This window comes from Panthera leo, chromosome B2, assembly GCF_018350215.1.
Source record: "Panthera leo isolate Ple1 chromosome B2, P.leo_Ple1_pat1.1, whole genome shotgun sequence".
Taxonomy (NCBI): Eukaryota; Metazoa; Chordata; class Mammalia; order Carnivora; family Felidae; genus Panthera; species Panthera leo.
In genome coordinates, this window is record NC_056683.1 from 2,252,400 (window position 1) to 2,272,292 (window position 19,893).

Here is a 19,893-nt window from a genome sequence, read left to right on the forward strand (position 1 = left end):
TAACTCTGCAAGGTAGCTTCCAGAAAGGTGACAATTAACCTAATATGGACGAACATCTGAGATCGTGTATAATCCCAAAATAACGTTTCGTTTATGCCTTTCCTGTATACATTAAGTGTTGCATTATAGTGCTTTGATCTGTCATTGCTTTTGAGAATGTTTCTGTCCTTATATCCGTGTGTGTATCTATCTACTTATTTTATCATAGGAAGTGAGGCAAAGCATTACAGTCTGTCAAAATTATATGGTTGGATAACTTTTAAAAGTTTATTCTGATTAGAATGTTGATACTGAATAATCCTACATCTTTCAGGAATTTTACAGTCTAGTTGGTGTAATGTGTGAAACAGAAATCTGAAGGAGGAAGAGGAAAATGTTGGGCACTGGATTTTGGAGTTCTGATTCCAACAGACTCTGTACAGCCACTGAAATTTTGGAGTTTTATTAATTGGTATGCTAATGTTAAGCATCTTTAGGACAAAAGTTAAGCACTGTAATTGAATGGTGCTATTTTCTGGTTCTCTCTGGTTGTTTATTTTATTGCCATAGGGGAAAAAACCCCAATGTGTGTTTATATGCAGATCTAGTACTGGTATTTTGAATGTAGTTGAATTTCTTTGTATAAGTATATTGCAGGTCATCAATTCCTATATCTGGATGCATTTGGACATTATGTTGTATTATAAAGTACTGCATGTGAGGTGTGTGCAAATCTAGTCGTGTGGAATTATGAGATACATATTTAAAATAATGAATCTCCCTCTGTATGCATCTCTTTCCTATTCTTTCTGATTGTTCTCTCTCTTTTTCATTGATCCCCATTTTCTCTAAGATGTAGCTACATTTTCATGGTAGTTTCAGTCCTATTATGATCAGATTGAGAGAACTTTTATACCTATGACTGACACAAGCACAAGGTTCATTATTTGATTTTTCTTATATGAAATATTAATGATTTACTTTTTTGATAATGTGGAACTAAATTGGTATGAGCTATGGCAATTCCAATGAGTACACCATTTATTCAAATAGTTAGTGATAAAATTCTCTGGCTATGTCTTTTAACATGATAAATCCACCCCCTGCCTCCTTTTTATTTTTTAGAACATTTCTTTAAAAATTGCTAAATACTTGGTCTTGACAGGAAACACGTGGTAAGAGAGGATGGACCCGAAAAATGGAAGTTCTTTCGCTGGCTTTATCCTGCTGGGTTTCTCTGACCGGCCTCAGCTGGAGCGAGTCCTCTTTGTGGTTCTTCTGATCTTCTATCTGCTCACCCTGCTGGGAAACATAAGCATCATTGCATTGTCCTGCCTGGACCCACACCTGCAGACTCCCATGTACTTTTTCCTCTCCAACCTAAGCTTTCTGGACCTGTGTTACACGACCAGCACTGTTCCTCAGCTGCTGGTCCATCTCAGGGGAGCAGACAAGTCTATCTCCTTTGCTGCCTGTGTAGCTCAGCTGTTCGTCTCTCTAGGGTTGGGATCCACAGAATGCATTCTGTTAGGGGTGATGGCATTTGACCGCTACGCAGCCGTCTGCAGGCCCCTGCACTACACAGTGATCATGCACCCCCGTCTCTGTGCCCTGATGGCTTCTGCGTCGTGGTTCACTGGTTTTGCCAACTCCTCATTGGAGACGGTGCTCATCTTTCTTGTACCACTTTGTGGGAAGAATAAAATAGAGCACTTCTTTTGTGAGGTCCCCCCATTGCTCAAGCTTGCCTGTGTTGACACCACTGTGTATGAGTCTGAGATCTTATTTTTCAGTATGATCTTTCTTTTCATACCTGTGGCATTAATCACATTCTCCTATGGTCGGATCGTCAGGGCAGTGTTAAGAATAAAGTCAGCCGCAGGACAGAGGAAAGTGTTTGGGACATGTGGGTCCCACCTCACGGTGGTCTCCCTGTTCTATGGCACAGCCATCTATGCCTACCTGCAGCCCAGCAACAACCATTCCCGGGATCAGGGCAAGTTCATTTCTCTCTTCTACACCATCGTCACCCCCATGGTCAACCCTGTCATATATACCTTGCGGAACAAGGATGTGATGGGCGCAATGGAGAAGGTGTTCCATCGGGGCTCCATATGACTGGGGGAAGAGCCTTTGATGGAGGCTCAAATGTCAGAGGCTTTAAGATTTTGTGTCCTTCATGTGTCGTCCAACATTCTCCTGATGACTCTCAAGGGAATTTCCTTACCTCGTTCATTTTTTTAAAGTAACATTTTCTTTTTTTAAAAAACTTTTTAAAAAAAGTTTGTTTATTGAGAGAGAGCAAGAGTAAGTGGGACAGAGAGGGTGAGAGAGAGAGAGAATCAGCAGAGAGAGACAGAAACGATTCCAAGAAGGCGCTGCACTGTTAGCAGTAAACCTGATGCAGGGCTCAAACTCACGAAGTGTGAGGTCATGATCAGAGCCAAAATCAAGTGTTGGATGCTGAACCAATTGAGCTAACCCAGTTCTCCCCCTATACCTCATTCTTTTATGCGATGAATGTTCCAAGCTCGTGGATTCATTGCAACCTCCGGAGAGGCTGGTTTAGTGTCCCATCGCATCTCCATCATATTAATATTTAAAAAATCCTTTTCTTATTTCATCCTCTTTTGGGAGTACCATTCTAATTGCAAAAAGACATTTATGTGCATATGATAAAGACGTGCACAAAATAAGAATAGGAACCACAAAAACAGTGTAAGAAATATTAACATTTTAGCACTTTCTAGCAATTTCCAGAGGCATATCACTTATTCTTGCATTTGATCATGGCTCTGTTAGAAGGTCTGTAAGTTGACTGTGTCACAGCTTCTTCACGGAATTGGTGGGCAACCACGGGATAGATGAAATTTAGCTCAGAGGAAATCCTGGGAGCACCAATCCTGACAGTTATTCAGATATTAGGCCCCAGTGTGACCGTACCTGTGTGACAGTAATTTTATGTAGCCTTCCTGTCACAGGGGGCGATGGCATGATGAACTCATCCCAGGGACAATGGGAGCATCAGGTAGCAATACAGCAGGCGGTGCTTATGTGTAATGTGTGCAATGTTGTGCGATGTGAGGTGTGCAGCTCGCTTGAATTTATGAGGAGCCACCTCATTCATTAAAAATGACTTTTGAGTGGGCACCTGAGTGGCTCAGTCGGTCGGGTGTCTGACTTCAGCTCAGGTCATTATCTCATGGTTCGTGGGTTCAAGCCCTGCGTTGGGCTTTGTTCTGGCAGCTCGGAGCCTATAGCCTGCTTCAGATTCTGTGTCTTCCTCTCAATCTGCCCCTCCTCTGCTCTTGCTCTCTCTCTCTCTCTCTCTCTCTCTCTAAGATGAATAAATATTAAAAAAAATGACTTTTGAGGACATTGAATGACACAAGTCTTATTTTATATTCTTTTTTCCCCTATAGTAATGCAGCAAATGTAATGCAGCAAATATATTTTGATCCTTTCTTCATACCAATTTACAAATTGTTTGATCCAGGCATGAAGTGATTAAGGCTTTTGTATCTCACATCTGCCAAAGATTCCATACAATTTGAATGCAGGGATATATTATAAAAATATGAAAAATGACCTCCATTTTCCAGGAAATCCCATGTTCTATGGTGCTTGTTTAGATTCACCAGGAGAAAATTTAAGGAATGAATAAAATGTATATTAAGTATTAAAAATTTCAATATGTCTAAGCTTTACATATAGCCATCACACTATGAAATAACACAATTCTGAATTATGAATAATAAATATAAACATCTCATAACAAGTGAATGTGACATTGTAGAATTTAGATCTTAACTAAAGCTCAGTTTGCATATAAATATGTTTTGTGTTATGGATCTGGGTTTTTGTATACATTTCTTGTCATGAGCAGTACATTTTCTCATGGAGGTTGAAGTTTTGACTATGCCACCGTAAAAGAAATGTTTATGTTTATCTTGGTAGGTTTTCCCAGTGTGTAGCTCAGTGCAGGTAAATGTATTTGTGTCTTTGGACACATATTCATAACAATCACACTGTTCCCTCTTCTGACAGCTAACTGGCATTATCCTGGGTCTTGAACCCCCTGAGGGTCTCATGCTCATGACCGGTAATCTTGCAACATAGACGGCATTAGGCAGGTTGGAAATGAGAGCTTAGTGGAGATTATCACATGGTCATGGTTCTGTCTGGATCCCTAAAGGCATCACAGTATTCACGTTTGAAATCAACACCTGGGATATATTTTGATGCTGTATATGTGGTAATGCTGAATGAACACCAGTACAGAAACAGTTTTGTAATAATGTTTATCCCCAATGGTGACAAATTTTCTTCTCTCCATTATGTTTCCACTACATTCTGACAGTTATACCAGTCACTCTAAAATCCCTCAAAGGAACTTTCCATGGTGTGGTGTAAAAACCCTCAAGGTCTCTCGAAACCACACAACACAACCTTATGTTCTGGCTGAGCGACTACTTCTCAGTGATTAAGGACACAGAACCCTGTGGAAACAGATGTATTTCCTCTAAGTGAATGTTTGATAGTATTTGAATGTTCATGTTACATAGGAATAAATTACAGATAGTAAAGATCCGTAGGGTCCATGCTAAATAAAGAAGGAATCACTTAAGAGACCAAACAGATTGAATGTTGTTCTGTAACATTTTTCTAATGTTGGGAATGTGCCTCCCCACGGTCTCCATGCTTTGTATATTACAGGCTGCTGGGTTGTGTAAATTGCCACCAATATTATTTGAACCATTTCCTTTATTTTTTAAAATTTTTTAAAAAAATTTTTCAACGTTTTTTTCATTTACTTTTTGAGAGACAGAGACAGAGAATGAGCTGGGAAGGGGACAGAGAAAGAGGGGGAGTCACAGATTCCAAAGCAGGCTTCAGGCTCGGAGCTGTCAGCACAGAGCCCAACGCGGGGCTTGAACCCATGAACCATGAGTCATGACCTGAGCTGAAGTCGGCCACCCAACCGACTGAGCCACCCAGGTGCCCCGAACCATTTCCTTTAAATGTTCACCAATAACTCTGGCATGGCTACAGGGATTGTACCCAAGATTTGGCTAAATTATTTTATTCCATCTGTCTCTGGTGCTTGGAGCTTTGGACTATCATTTTGCTCTAGAGCAGGTCATGGATTCTTCCAGGCCTTTTGCCTCTGAGGAACACAGTACACACCGTAGCTCAGGTACCCAAAGTGACCCAAGTGTCAGTCCGACTGACATGAAACACAATTCTTTTTTTTAAAGGTTATTTATTTTTGAGAGAGGGAGAGGGAGAGAGAGAATCCCAAGCAGGATATGTGCTGTCAGGGCAGAGGCCACATGGGACTCCATCTCACGACATGAGATCATTACCTGAGCCCAAAATCTCGAGTCAGAGGCTTACCCGACTGAGCCAACCGGGTGCACCTGGGATATACTTCTTAACCAGAAGATTTACTACTAATTAGCAAATATACAAAATAATGAAGGTGCATGCAGTATCCCGGAAGCCCTAGACCGGCCAGACATAGCTTTGGGGTCCCCCTCACTGCAATGGACAACGTTTTGTTTTGTCATATGTGGGGCTCTATTGTGTGGTCCAAGTCAGCACAGAGAAGTTATGGGGTTCCTCAGTTCATGGGTCCCTACCTCCATAGCCCTGTCCTGGCCTTAGGACTGTCACATGTTAGCATAACGGCAGGGTGTGCGGTGTAGGGTGACTGCACTCTGAACACGCCCTCTGCATCCTGCTAAACTCACTCCTGGGTCAGTCATCAGAGCACAGTCACCCCTGTGAGACTCTCCTGTACCTCCTAGTCTGCACATTTCGCAGCTACTGTTTGCCAAAGTCCCGCTCTGACCGGGCTCACGGAGGAGGCAGGAACAGGTCACAGACCCCTGCCAACTCCACCCTTCACAGGTGACTGGTTTTGGATGCTTGTTTTGTGATACGGGTGAGAGCCTTCTTTCACCGCAGTGGTGTTGTGGCATGTTTGAGCCCCGATGGTGCAGTGGGAACCACCGTGTGTGGCCCCGTGGTTTCCTGGGAAGGAGGGGCTGGGTGTAAAAGTGGAAAGGAGAGGGTGAATGACTGGAGATCAGAGGGTTCAGAGGAAGGGGTCCCTGAGGTGGCTTTAAGGACAGGACACTGGCTTAAGGGAGGAGACATTTCCTTCTTTCCCCCAGGGTTCTCCCAGCTGTTTGGAATTCAAGTGACAAGACAGAGTAACAGGAGGAAAAAAAAATCCAAAGTGGTAGTACCTGAAGGAATCTTGCCCCACTCAGCCCCATGGAACAAACTAGACCCTATTTTAATGTTATTAGAGAGACGCACAAGGTAAACATTTAGAAATGCCTTCTTTCAGTCTCTGCATTGAAATTTGGATCACAATGAGAGGGTTGTGTTTATAGTTGGTATAATGAAAGAACACTATTTAGTAACTTTGCAGGGAGATTTTTTATTAAGCAGCAATAAAAATGTGAACTTAGAGTAAGTTTAAAAGAAAGAAATATAGAAATGATAAAAGAAATGAATGATATCTCTGGTGTTTATTTTTTCTTATATATACTAAGATATGACAGATGCATAACATTCAGCAAACTTAAGAAGTACAAATGTGAAAATATACATAATGAAATTATTGCCACCATTGTGTCAGCTAACATCTGCATCACATCACATAATTACCATTTCTTCTTCATGGTGAGAACATTTGAGATATACTCTCTAGGCCACCTTCAAGTTGAGAATATAATAATATTAACTGTAATCACCATGCTGTACGTTAGATGCTCAGGAAGTATTCCTCTTCAAACTGTAAGTTTGATCTCTTTGCCCAACATCTCCCACTTCTATCCCTTAGCCCCTTGTTTTTTTTCCCTTTACCCCTTGTAACCACCTTTCTACTGTCTGAATCTATACACCTTTTCTGGTTTCCACAAATATGTGAAATCACATAGTCGTTGTCTTTCTCTTCTGACTTCTTTCATTTAGCATAATGCACACAAGGTCCATCCATGTTGTCACAAAAGGCAGGATTTCCTTCTTTCTCATGGCTGAATAATAATCATTTGATATGTATGCCACATCTTTTTTTAATTTATTATTTAAATTCACATTTGTTAACATATGGTGTATTATTGATTTCAGGAGTAGAACCCAGTAATTCATCACTTACATTTGACACCCAGTGCTCATCACAAGTGCTCTCATTCTGCCCATCACCCATTGAGCCTATCCCCCAACCTTCCTCTCCTCCAATAACTCTCAGTTTTAACTCTGTATTTAAGAGCCTTTTACAGTTTGCCTCTCTCTCTGGTTTTATTTTTCCTTTCCTTCCCCTATTTTCATTTGTTGCATTTCTTAAATTCCATACATGAGTGTAATCATATGATAGTTGTCCTTCTCTGCAAGACCTACTTTGCTTAGCATAATACACTTTAGTTCCATTCAGGTTGTTGCAAATGGCAAGATTTCATTCTTTTTCATCACGTTGTAGTAAGTATTCCATTGTAGCAATATATGACATCTGTATCCATTCATCTGTCAGTGGACATTTGGGCTCTTTTCATAATTTGGCTATTGTTGATAATGCTGCTATAAACATTGGGGTGCATAGGCCCTCTTCGAATCATCATTTTTGTATCTTTTGGATACATACCTAGTAATGCAATGGTTGGGACATAAGGTCTATTTTTAATTTTTTTGAGGAACCTACATACTGTTTTCGAGTGGCTGCACCAGTTTGTTTTCCCACCAATAGTGTAACAGGTTCCCTTTCTCCCCATTCTTGTCAACAACTGTTGTTTTCTGAGTTTTTCATTCTAGCCATTCTGACAGGGGTGAGGTGGTATCTCATTGTGGTTTGGATTTGTATTTCCTTGATGTGATGTTGAGCATCTTTTCATGTGTCTATTAGTTATCTGATTGTCTTCTTTGGAAAGGTGTCTATTCAGGTCTTCTGCCAATTTCTTCTCTGGATTATTTGTTTCTTGGGTTTATTATTTGAGTTTGATAAGTTCTTTAGAGATTTTGTATACTATCCCTTTATCTGATATGTCGTGTGAAAATATCCCTTCCAGTTTTCAGAAGCTTTTTAATTTTGTTGATTGTTTCCTTTGCTGTGCAGAAGCGTTTTATCTTGATGAGGCCCCAATAGTTCATTTTTGCTTTTGTTTCCCTTGACTCCAGAGACGTGTCTAGTAAGAAGTTGTTCCAGCCGAGTTCAAAGGGGTTGCTGTCTGTGTTCCCCTCTAGGATTTTGATGGTCCCTGTCTTACATTTTGGTGTTTCATCCATTTTGAGTTTATTTTTTAGCATGGTGTAAGAAAGTGGTCCAGGGTCATTCTTCTGCATGTCGCTGTCCAGTTTTCCCAACACCATTTGTTGAAGAGAATGTCTTTTTGCCATTGGATGTTCTTTCCTGCTTTGTCCAATATTAGTTGGCCATACACTTATGGGTCCATTTCTGGTTTTCTGTTTTGTTGCATTGATCTACATTTCTGTTCATTATGGCAGTACCATACTGTACTCACGACTACAACTTTGTAATATAGCTTGAGTCTATAATCATGATACCTCCAGCTTTGCTTTTCTTTCTCAGGATTGCTTTGACACATCTGAGTCTTTATGGTTCCGTAGCAATTTTAGGATTGTTCTAGCTCTGTGAAAAATGCTGGTGATATATTTATAGGGGTTGCATTAAACGTGTATGTTGCTTTGGTGGTGTGGCTATTTAACAATATTTGTTCTTCCAATCTATGAGCATGAAACGTTGTGCCCTTTCTTCATGTCTTTCTTTCATTTCTTTCGTAAGTGTTCTGTAGTTTTCAGGGTACAGATCTTTTACCTCTCTAGTTAGATTTATTCCTAGGTTATCTTATGGTTTTTGGTGCAATTGTAAATGGGATCCATTCCTTGATTTCCTTTTCTGCTACTTCCTTATTGGTGTGTAGAAATGCAACCGATTCTTGTATGTTGATTTTCTATGCTGTGACTTTCCTGAATTCAGGATTAGTTCCACTAGCTTTTGTTGGAGTGTTTTTCAGGTTTCTACATAGAATGTCATGTCATCTGCAAATAGTGAACGTTTGACTCCTCCCTTGCTGATCTGTATACCCTTTATTTCTTTTTGTTGTATGTTGCTGAGGCTAAAAGTTCCTGTCCTGTGTTAACTCGTAATGGTGGGACTGAGTATCCTTGTCTTATTCCTGTCTGTAGAAGAAAGGCTCTCAGTTTTACCGCATAAAGGATGATATTAGCTGTGGGTCTTTCATATATGGCCTTCATAACGTTGAGGTATGTCCCATCTATTCCTATGTGGTTGATGGTTTTTATTAAGAATGGATGCTGGTGCTTTCAACAATAGGTAAACTATGGAAAGAGCCTAAATGTCCATCAACTGAGGAATGGATAAAGATGTGGTTTATATATACAATGGAATACTACTTGGCAATGAGAAAGAATGAAATCCTGACATTTGCAGCAACATGGATGGAACTAGAGGGTATTATGCTAAGTGAAATAAGTCAGTCAGAGAAAGGCAGATACCATATGTTTTCACTCCTATGTGGAAGTTGAGAAACTTAACAGGAGACCATGGGGGAAGGGAAGGGGAAAAATAGTTACAGAGAGGGAGAGAGACAAACCACAAGAGACTCTTAGCGAAAGAGCACAGACTGAGGGTCTATGGAGGGAGGTGGGTGGGAGATGGGCTAGATGGGTGATGGGTACTAAGGAGGTCACTTGTTGTGATGAGCACTGGGTGTTGTATGAAAGTGATGAATCACTAAATTCTATTCCTGAAACCAATATTGTACTGTATGTTAACTGACTGTAATTTAAATTAAAAAAAAAAGTGGGTGGATGTAGGAAGTATAAAGCTAAATGAAATAAAGAGAGTCAGAGAAAGACATATATTATTTGAGTTTACTAATATGTGGAATTTAATAAACAAAAGAACACAATAAAAAGAGGCACATCAAAAGAAAACCAACTCTTAAATATTAAGAATAAACTGATAGTTACCAAAGGGAAGGTGGGTGGGGGGAGGGTGAAATAGGTGAAGGGGATTGAGTACACTTACCATGAGGAACACTGAGTAATGTATAGAATTGTTGAATAGTAATCTTGTATACCTGAAAGTCATACCACACTGTATGTTAATTACTGGAATTAAAATTTACATGTAAAAGTAAATAAAATAAATATAGTTTTCCTCATCCCCCATCAAAAAAAAGATGGATGCTGTATTTTGTCAAATGTGTTTTCTGCATCGGTTGACGGGATCATATGGTTCCTATCCTTTCTTTGATTAGTGTAGTATATCATGTTGATTGACATGTGAATAGTGGATGGCTATGCAAATAGTGAACCAGCCCTGCAGCCCAGGAATAAATCACACTTGATCTTGGTGAATAATTCCTTTAATTTACTGTTGAATTCAGTTTGCTATATCTATCTGGTTGAGAATTTTTGCATCCAGGTCATCAGGGATACTGACCTGTTATTCTCCTTCTTAGGGGGCAGGGGGTTCTTTGTCTGCTTTTGGAATCAAGGTAATGCTGGCTTCATGGGATGAGATTGGAAGCCCTCCTTCCATTTCTGTTTTTTGCAACAGTTTGAGAAGAATAGGTATTAACTGTTCCTTAAATGTCTGGTAGAATTCCCCTGGGAGGCCATCTGACCCAGGACTCTTGTTTGTTGGGAGATTTGTGATTACAAATTCCATTTCTTTGCTGGTTATGGTCTGTTAAAATTTTCTATGTGTTCCCATTTCTGTTTGGTAGTTTGTGAGTTTCTAGGAATTTGTCAGTATCTTCCAGATGGCCAGTTTACTGGCATATAGTTTTTCATAGTATTCTCTTATAATTGTTTGTATTTCAACAAAGTTGATTGTGATCACTACTCTTTAATTCATGATTTATTTATTTGGTTCCTCTCTCTTCTTTTTGATAAGTCTGGCTAGAGGTTTATCATTTTGTTTATTCTTCCAAAGAACCATCTCTTAGTTTCAATGAACTGGTCTATTGTGTTTTGTTTGTTTCGATATCATTTATTTCTGCTCTAATCTTTATTATTTCCCTTCTTCTGGTGGCCTAAAGCTTTATGCTCTTCATTTTCTAGCTTCTTTAGGTGCAAGGTTAGATTGTGTTTTGAGACCTTTCTTGCCTCCTGAGTGAGGCCTGAGGAGAAAAGCATAATAGCAGGTCTGTGATTCCCTCCCTCTTCAGGACACCCAGAGTGTCAGTTCTCCACATAACTATCAGGAGGGCATCTACCTGGTATGTGAATACCTGAGAAAATCCAAGTCTAAGAATATTTCTAGCAGGAGGTAGTTTATCTCCTTAGGCAGAACATGATAAACGAAACTGGAAATTATGGATCTTTGAGAAATAGCCACAAAGTACCCATCAATTTTCTTACATTTTTCTTATTGATTACTTGTAAGTCTCCTGACAAACTCAAAATGAATATGAGCTTAAATCCAAAGACTAGCTGAATTTTTTAAGTTTTTTTTTAAACGTTTATTTATTTTTGAGACAGAGACAGAGCATGAATGGGGGAGTGTCAGAGAGAGAGGGAGACACAGAATCTGAAACAGGCTCCAGGCTCTGAGCTGTCAGCACAGAACCTGACGTGGGGCTTGAACTCACAGACAGTGAGATCATGACCGAAGTCAGACGCTTAACTGACTGAGCCACCCAGATGCCTAAGACTACCTGAATTTAAATAAACCATGTACACATATTAACAACACAGGTAATTTTTTAAATTATGAGGACACCATTAAATCCAATGGCTATCAACTGTAAAATGTTTTAGAGGATTTGAGATTTTTCCCCCTAGCCACATTAGAAGATAGGTAGAATTTGGTGGCCTTCCTTTATATTCATGTTAAAAATTAGAATGTGCCTAATTATTAGCTCTGTGATTCCGTATAATTGGTTATAAATGAAATCAAATGAAGAATATATTTACATATTTACATTTGAAATTAAGCAAGTGAATGGATTCTTCCTTACATATTTATATGTAAATATTTTGGGCATTTGTGAGGAAAAAAATCTTAAGTGGTTTATAAAACATCTAGGTCATTCACAAGTGGGAGCCAAGATAGCTGGGGAGGTCTAGGGAGTTATTGTCCTCTGTCAGACATGTGAACTAATAGAAGAGAAAGATTAGGTCTCCTCTGGCATTGTCCTCCATAGTCATTGTCCCTGAGGATTGTCATGTCTGGGCAGCTCAGTGACGTGGGCTCATTAAGAGTGTGGGGCATCCATTCCCCAGAGACATCAACAGGGGAAGGAATTTGTTTCTCTGTGCCAGCCCAGCCACAGCTCAAAGTCATGGCACCCTCTGGCCTGCTTGTAAGGGTCTTACTGTCACACAGGCAGGTCATCGTCCTTGGGACACCATATGGAGAGTCTGTGACTGCCTTCATCTTCTACCTCCGAAAGGCAAAGTGTAGATCTCTGGTGCCACATGAAGACCTATGAAGTCATTCTGCGAAGGTGTCCTTTTCCTTAAGAAAAAGTTATGGATGACCTAGTGTTGGTATAGTCAACCTTTGCATCTACTACAGACACTGGTTCTACATGTCCATGTTCCTATCCCCAAAATTGTATTTAGGCAGTGACTTGGAATGGAGGTAAGGAAATAACTTTGAATCCACAGGGAAGGTGAATAAAGATGAGTGAAATATAAGTTGGTCTCTGTGTTGCTCTAGGAATCGGCAAGCTAGTTTATTTCCAGTTGTAGTTGTTCTCAAAAGAAACAAAAAAAAAAAGCTAAATGGTTTGCCTGTGGCCAATTGTATAATGCAACAGACTGTGGAAGTTCACAAAATTTAAGAACTAAATGTAATTGTCCATGATGGATGCCTCTAGTCATTCATAGACATTTGATTCTTTTGTAGTACATGCATCACACCACTCTATGCACATGTGGAAAATCATTAAATATGCATGTTTAGTGGGAATAAAGTTTGCCTTCAGTAATAGGTTAATAGAGAATGCATATGTGTAAAACTATCAGACTGTATGCCTCCATGCTTTCCCTTTGTTCCATGTTGTCTGTGAAATTAGATAATACTTCCTCTCTATGCTGAAAAATTATTGTCAGCATTTATTGTCTTAAATATTTATTTTCTCCCTTACCAGTTACCAAAATATCTAAAATATGCATGGAGTTTTTAAATGGTATGTTGAAAATTACATCAGAGAAGTTCCATTTGGTGTATATTCTGTCCATGCATCTTTATTTTGACTTTATTGTTAACAAGAAAGCCGATCCTTCAAGTGCTTACAAATAGCAAAATGATGAAGAGAACAGTAGTGAAAAACCTGAATGTTTTACTTGAGTGATGAATTAGGGAAATGACACAGCGTGTTGTGTGTGTGTGTATGTCTGTATGTGTGTGTGTGTGTATGTGTTTTTTTTTGTGTGTGTATGTGTAATTGCCCTAAGGTGATGTGTAAAGTACAGTAGGTTCATCCTTCTATCCTTGCACACGATCATGAACGGACTCTCGTATGAACGCTGTTGGTGACCTGCCCAGAAGCTCTTTACCTGCTGGGGCTCCAATCCAAACCCTAGTTGGTATGAGTGTGGGCTCCAAGGTTCACAGCCATTCCCTTCGCGACAGAATTGCCCTCAGCTGAAAGGGAGCTATGGTGCCAGGTGATCTGGAGAACATGGTGGGGGCAGCTCACAGCTAGTGACAGACTTATGGGATGTACAGAAGGTACCAAGGCAGGACTAAATCTGATGCAATCCATGCTACAGAGCTGTTCTGTTCAATACAGTAATAAGTCTCCACAGGAAGCTATTTCAATTCAAATTTATTAAAATTAAATAAAACGTAAAGTTCAGTTTCTTAGCTAGGGTTTATTTATTTATTTATTTATTTATTTATTTATATTTAAATGTTTGTAATGTTTATTCTTGAGAGAGAGAGAGAGAGAGAGAGAGAGAGTGAGAGAGAGAGAGAGCACGCGCAGGGGAGGGACAGAGAGAGAGGGAGACATGGAATCCAAAGCAGGTTCCAGGCTCCGAGCTGTCAGAACTGAACCTGATGTAGGGCTCGAACCCATGAACCATGAGATCATGACCTGAGCCTAAGTTGGATGCTTAACTGACTGAGCTACCCAGGCACCCTGAGATTCATAGCTAGAGCATTTTAAATGCTCAAGCATGACAGGTGGAGAGTGGGCATAGTATTGGACAGTGAAGACAGAGTATTTCTACCATCACAGATGGATGGTTCTGCTGGAGAGTTCTGGCCAGCTTCTCATGGGATCAGGCTCCTGCTCTGTTCCACTGGAGACCACATCCTTGCTTAGCAACATCCTCTGCTGTTTTCCTTCCCTCACCCCGTTTATCCCGAGAGCATTCCCTGAATAAACAACACGCCATGGAAATCCTACTTCATTGTCTTCTTCCACAGAACCTACCCTACAGCCCTGTCAGTGTTCATCACATCTGTCATTTCCTATGTAGTGATGGCTGCATTCCCCTCATTTTCTCGTCCTCCCTCATCATCCGGGGCCTGTTCTCATATGTCTGAGGTCAGCTCAGACCCATGAGACAGAAGCATCAAGCAAGCAACAGCGATTCAGTCGTAGCACTGAGGCTGCGGAAATCTTGCCTGCAATTTTTCAGGATTCATTCAGGAACCAGATAGGGCAGCATGTGTATGTCAAATATATCAGTGAATGTTATATATTTGAAATATCTTAAATGGAGATATTATATTGAAGTCTTTTGTCTTTAAACTGTGTAGTATGCATACTGAGCATCTGGTTTTGTGGACATATGCATTCTTCCACCAAAACGTTTAGAGTTACATGTAGCATTGAACACTTAGGGTAATTGCTCTATTACCTTATGTCTGTCAGTAGTAAGCATGTAACATCTTTCATTTGATGCCTGTTTTCTTGTTATTGTAAATTGAGTTCTTGTGAGGTGTCATTTCAATTATATACTTTTTTTGATGGTAATTATTACATAGAATACCACTTGTTTTGTTTTGCAGAATCTGGTTTTATTTTAACTAATAATTTTTTCTCTCTTTCTATACATAACACATGTCCTTTTCTACTATTTATTTTTTGTATGCAAAATAATAATTTATGTGTAATTTTTAGAAATGGATTTTCCTGTATGATATCATTTCATGACAGCTGCAGTCTGCATTCATATGTTTATATTAATTATATATATGTGTGTGTGTATATATAATATACATATTATATTACATATATATAATATATATAAAAATAATATTATAAATTATATATTATATATATTATATATATATTAAAACCCACACATTAACCCCTGTAAAGCAGCAAGAAATTTGTACAAGTTCATTTCACCAACTCTTTATCTTTTCTCAACTGTCTTCCTAGTCCTTATCGAAATGATAGTGTTAAAATATATCATTTTTTATTCTAATGGTGCAATAGTATATTGGTATTTTGTTTGGATGAATTAGCATTTTATGTTTGCCCTCCTTCACTTTGGTGAGTGTTTCCTTTATCAGGCACATTAAAGAGTTTGTCAGTGGGGGCTCTTGGTGCTTCAGTTTGTTAGGCCTCTGACTCTTGATTTCAGCTCAGGTCATCATGTAGAGGTGTGAGGTCAGGCTCTGTGCTGATAGGGAGTGGCTTGCTTGGGATTCTCTCTCTCTGTCTCTACATCTCTCCCTCTCCATCTCACTCTGTCCCTCCCCTGCTTGTTCTCTCTCTCTCTCTCTCTGTCTCTCTCTCACAAAATAATAAATATACTTAAAAATTAAAGAAATAAAAATTTGTCAGCAATGTGTTTCAGATGTATGTATGTATATTTGTGCACGTGTGCATGAGAATGAACCACGGTTTGTTTTTATTTGCTCTTCTGAGAAGGTGTGAGTGCGGGGATATTCCCCGTTGTTGCGCATTTAGACTGTCCCTGATACCTTTGTAATTAATTCTATTATGAAACTGTTGGCACATAGATTTTGTTTTGTTGATACCCTGGTCACATCTTTATAGGAAATCGAAGGAGGTATAAAACAGTGTGAATTACCACATCCTTTATTCCATTTCTATGAACATTTATTTTATGCCAGTTTTGTACCCGTTTCTCTCACACATTGGTTTGAAAGAAACTTGCTTCATATTTTAAAACTCTTGGAAGAGTCAAAAATTTACTGGATGCCTACCCTTCTGAATATGAAAGAACTGAAATACTCGTGCCCTGATGCCTCTTTCGTTCGTATGTTACTATGCTCATTCAGTACTGCGCAGTTGGGTGGAAAAGGTCATCAGACGAGCCTTAGAGCCTCAGAGCCTTAGAGCTGGCATAGCTTTAAGTTTGATCTAGTGTGACTATCTCTGCAAGCTAGATTCCAGAATGGTGATCTTTAATATAATATACATGGGTGTTGGAGAGTTTGTATAATACCAATATATCCTTTCCTTTATGCCTTTCCTTGTACCATGATAAGTTTTGCATTATAGCTCTTTGAGCTGTCATTGCTTTGAGAATGTATCTGTCTTTATATATTTACCCAAGTAATTATTTTATCATTGGAAATGATGCAAAGCATTACACTTTGTACATAGATTACACATTTGGATAATGATTTAAAATGTTCTGATTAGAATGGTGATATGGAGTAATCCTACCTCTTTCAGGAATTTTTTGAATGCTAAATGGAGTAATGTGTGAAACAGAAATCTGTAGAAGGAAGAGGAAAGTGCTAACCACTGTATTTTAGAGTTCTGATTCCAAAGGACTCTGCTTAGCCAATGAATTTTCAGAGTTCCTGTAAAATTGGTATGGTAATTTTAAGCATCCTGCAAAAGTTAAAAACGGTTTGAATGGTGGTGTTGTCAGGTTCTCTCTGATTGAGTATTTAATTGTTTGACTACCACACACACAAAAAGAAACCTGATATATGTTTGTATGAGAACTAGTAGCGATGTGTTGAGTGTAACTGAATTCTTTGTAGAAATAAATTCCAGGGCATAGATTCCTATAACTGAATTTATTTTAGAGATCATATTGTATCATGATCTGTGACATGTGTGGTGTGCATTCCAGGTGTGTGGAATTATGAGATACATATGAAAGATAATGAATCTGGAGTACCTGGGTTGCTCAGTCGGTTAAGGGTCTGATTTCGGCTCTGGTCAAGATCTCGCTGTTCAAGTTCCATGTCTGACTTTGTGATGACAGCTGGAAACCTGGAGCTGGCCTCAGATTCTGTGTCTTCTTTTGTCTCTTCTCCTCCTCTGCCTGGACTCTGTCTTTATCTCCCTCTCAAAGATAAATAAACATCAGAAAAAAACTTTTAAAGATGCTGAATCTCCCTCTGTCTGCATCTCTTTCCTATTCTTTCTGATTTTCCTTCGTCTTTTCCCTCATCCCCATTTTCTCTGAAATGCACACATATATTTGTAGCACTTTAAGCCTACAAAAGACCTTTTGTAACTATGACTGATGCAGACACAGGCCCGTTATGTGATTTATCTTACATTAAATGTTAATGATTTACTTTTTGTGGTAATGTGGAACTAAATTGGAACTAATTGATCAATTTCATGAGTACATCATTTATTCAAATAGTTACTTATAAAATGTCATGTCCTGTATTATAGCATGATAAATCCACCTCCTGCCAACTTTTTTTTTTTTGAGATTTATTGTATAAATTGCTAAATGCTTGGTCTTGACAGGAAACACATAGTAAGAAAAGATGGACCCGAAAAATGGAAGTTCTCTCACTGGCTTTATCCTGCTGGGTTTCTCTGACCGGCCTCAGCTGGAGCGAGTCCTCTTTGTGGTTCTTCTGATCTTCTATCTGCTCACCCTCCTGGGAAACACAACCATCATTGCGTTGTCCCGCCTGGACCCACACCTGCAGACTCCCATGTACTTTTTCCTCTCCAACCTAAGCTTTCTGGACCTGTGTTACACGACCAGCACTGTTCCTCAGCTGCTGGTCCATCTCAGGGGAGCAGACAAATCTATCTCCTTCGCTGGCTGTGTAGCTCAGCTGTTCATCGCTCTAGGGTTGGGGGGCACAGAATGCATTCTGTTAGGGGTGATGGCATTTGACCGCTACGCAGCCATCTGCAGGCCCCTGCACTACACAGTGATCATGCACCCCCGTCTCTGTGCCCTGATGGCTTCTGCGTCGTGGTTCACTGGTTTTGCCAACTCCTCATTGGAGACGGTGCTCATCTTTCTTGTACCACTTTGTGGGAAGAATAAAATAGAGCACTTCTTTTGTGAGGTCCCCCCATTGCTCAAGCTTGCCTGTGTTGACACCACTGTGTATGAGTCTGAGATCTTATTTTTCAGTATGATCTTTCTTTTCATACCTGTGGCATTAATCACATTCTCCTATGGTCAGATAGTCAGGGCAGTGTTAAGAATAAAGTCAGCCGCAGGACAGAGGAAAGTGTTTGGGACATGTGGGTCTCACCTCACGGTGGTCTCCCTGTTCTATGGCACGGCCATCTATGCTTACCTGCAGCCCAGCAACAACCACTCCCAGGATCAGGGCAAGTTCGTTTCTCTCTTCTACACCATCGTCACCCCCATGGTCAACCCCTTCATATATACACTGCGGAACAAGGATGTGATGGGAGCAATGAAGAAGGTTTTCTGTAGGGACTCCATATGACTGGGGGGAAGAGCCTTCATGGAAGACTTTGAATGTCAGAGGCTTTAAGATTTTGTGTCCTCCACATTTCCTCCAACATATCCCCTGACGACTCTCAAGAGAATTACCTTACCTCTTTGTTTTAAGCAACTGGGTGTTCAAACTCTGAATTCATGGATTCAACAGTGCAAGAGAGTTCCCATTTCTATATATCCTTGACAACACCTGTTGTTTGTGTGTTGTTGATTTTAGCCTTTCTGACATGGATGAAGTGATATATCATTGTGTTTTTGATTTGTATTTAACTGATAATCAGTGATGTTGAGCATCTTTTGAAGTGTTTTTTTGCCAGCTGGATGTCTTTTTGGAGAATATCTATTCATGTATTCTGTCCATTTTTTAATTAGATTATTTGTATTTTGAATGTATAACACCTTTATAAATTTCTTTTTTTAATTTTATTTTTTATTTTTTAAAATTCACATTGAAATTAGTTAGCATATAGTACAACAATGATTTCAGGAGTAGATTCCTTACCATTTAGCCTATTCTCTCTCCCACACCCCCTCCAGTAACCCTCTGTTCTCCATATTTATGAGTTTCTTATATGTCTCCCTCCCTGTTTTTATATTATTTTTGTTTCCTTTCCCTTATGTTCATCTGTTTTGTCTCTTAAAGTCCTCATATGAGTGAAGTCATATGATATTTGTCATTCTCTGACTGATTTTGCTTAGCATAATACCCTCCAATTACATCCACGTAGTTGCAAATGGCAAGATTTCATTCTTTTTGATTGCCGAGTAATACTCCATCATATATATATACCACATCTTCTTTATCCATTCATCCATCAGTGGACATTTGGGCTCTTTCCATCCTTTGGCTATTGTTGATAGTGCTGCTATAAACATGGGGGTGCATGTATCCCTTCGAAAAAACACACCTGTATCCCTTGGATAAATACCAGAAGATTTTTATTTTGATGAGTTCTCGATAGTTCTTTTTTGCTTGTGTGTCCCTTGCCTCTGGAGATGTATTGAGTGAGAAGTTGCTGCTGCCTAAGTCAAAGAGGTTTTTATCTGCTTTCTCCTCTAGGATTTTGATGGCTTCCTGTCTTACAGTTAGGTCCTTCATCTATTTTGAGTTTATTTTTGTGTATGGTGTAAGAAAGGGGCCCAGGTTCATTTTTCTGCATGTTGCTGTCCAGTTGTCACAGCACCATCTCCTGGAATGACCGTCTTTATTCCACTGGATATCCTTTCCTG

The 19,893-nt window shown here is 39.5% G+C and overlaps 2 protein-coding genes across 2 annotated transcripts; both read left to right on the plus strand.

Moving 5' to 3' along the window:
* Positions 1-1,164: 1,164 nt before the first annotated feature.
* Positions 1,165-12,470, plus strand: LOC122219289 (putative olfactory receptor 2B8). Its single transcript, XM_042937468.1, has 5 exons — positions 1,165-2,073; positions 8,846-8,863; positions 9,193-9,270; positions 11,205-11,305; positions 12,365-12,470. Exons 1-5 carry the CDS (start codon positions 1,165-1,167, stop codon positions 12,468-12,470), a joined length of 1,212 nt encoding a protein of 403 aa, XP_042793402.1.
* A 5,246-nt stretch (positions 12,471-17,716) lies between these two features.
* Positions 17,717-18,649, plus strand: LOC122219290 (putative olfactory receptor 2B8). Its single transcript, XM_042937469.1, has one exon. The coding sequence runs from the start codon at positions 17,717-17,719 to the stop codon at positions 18,647-18,649; it is 933 nt and encodes a 310-aa protein (XP_042793403.1).
* The last annotated feature ends 1,244 nt before the right edge of the window (positions 18,650-19,893 follow it).

Bases quoted from the DNA above. Each gene is read 5' to 3' on its own strand.
- LOC122219290 (XM_042937469.1), top strand. From the start codon at position 17,717: ATGGACCCGAAAAATGGAAGTTCTCTCACTGGCTTTATCCTGCTGGGT.
- LOC122219289 (XM_042937468.1), top strand. From the start codon at position 1,165: ATGGACCCGAAAAATGGAAGTTCTTTCGCTGGCTTTATCCTGCTGGGT. The intron at 9,271-11,204 runs GTATGTCCCATC...CTCCCTCTTCAG, and splicing joins ATGGCCTTCATAACGTTGAG to GACACCCAGAGTGTCAGTTC. The intron at 11,306-12,364 runs GTAGTTTATCTC...ACTGTCACACAG, and splicing joins AAGAATATTTCTAGCAGGAG to GCAGGTCATCGTCCTTGGGA.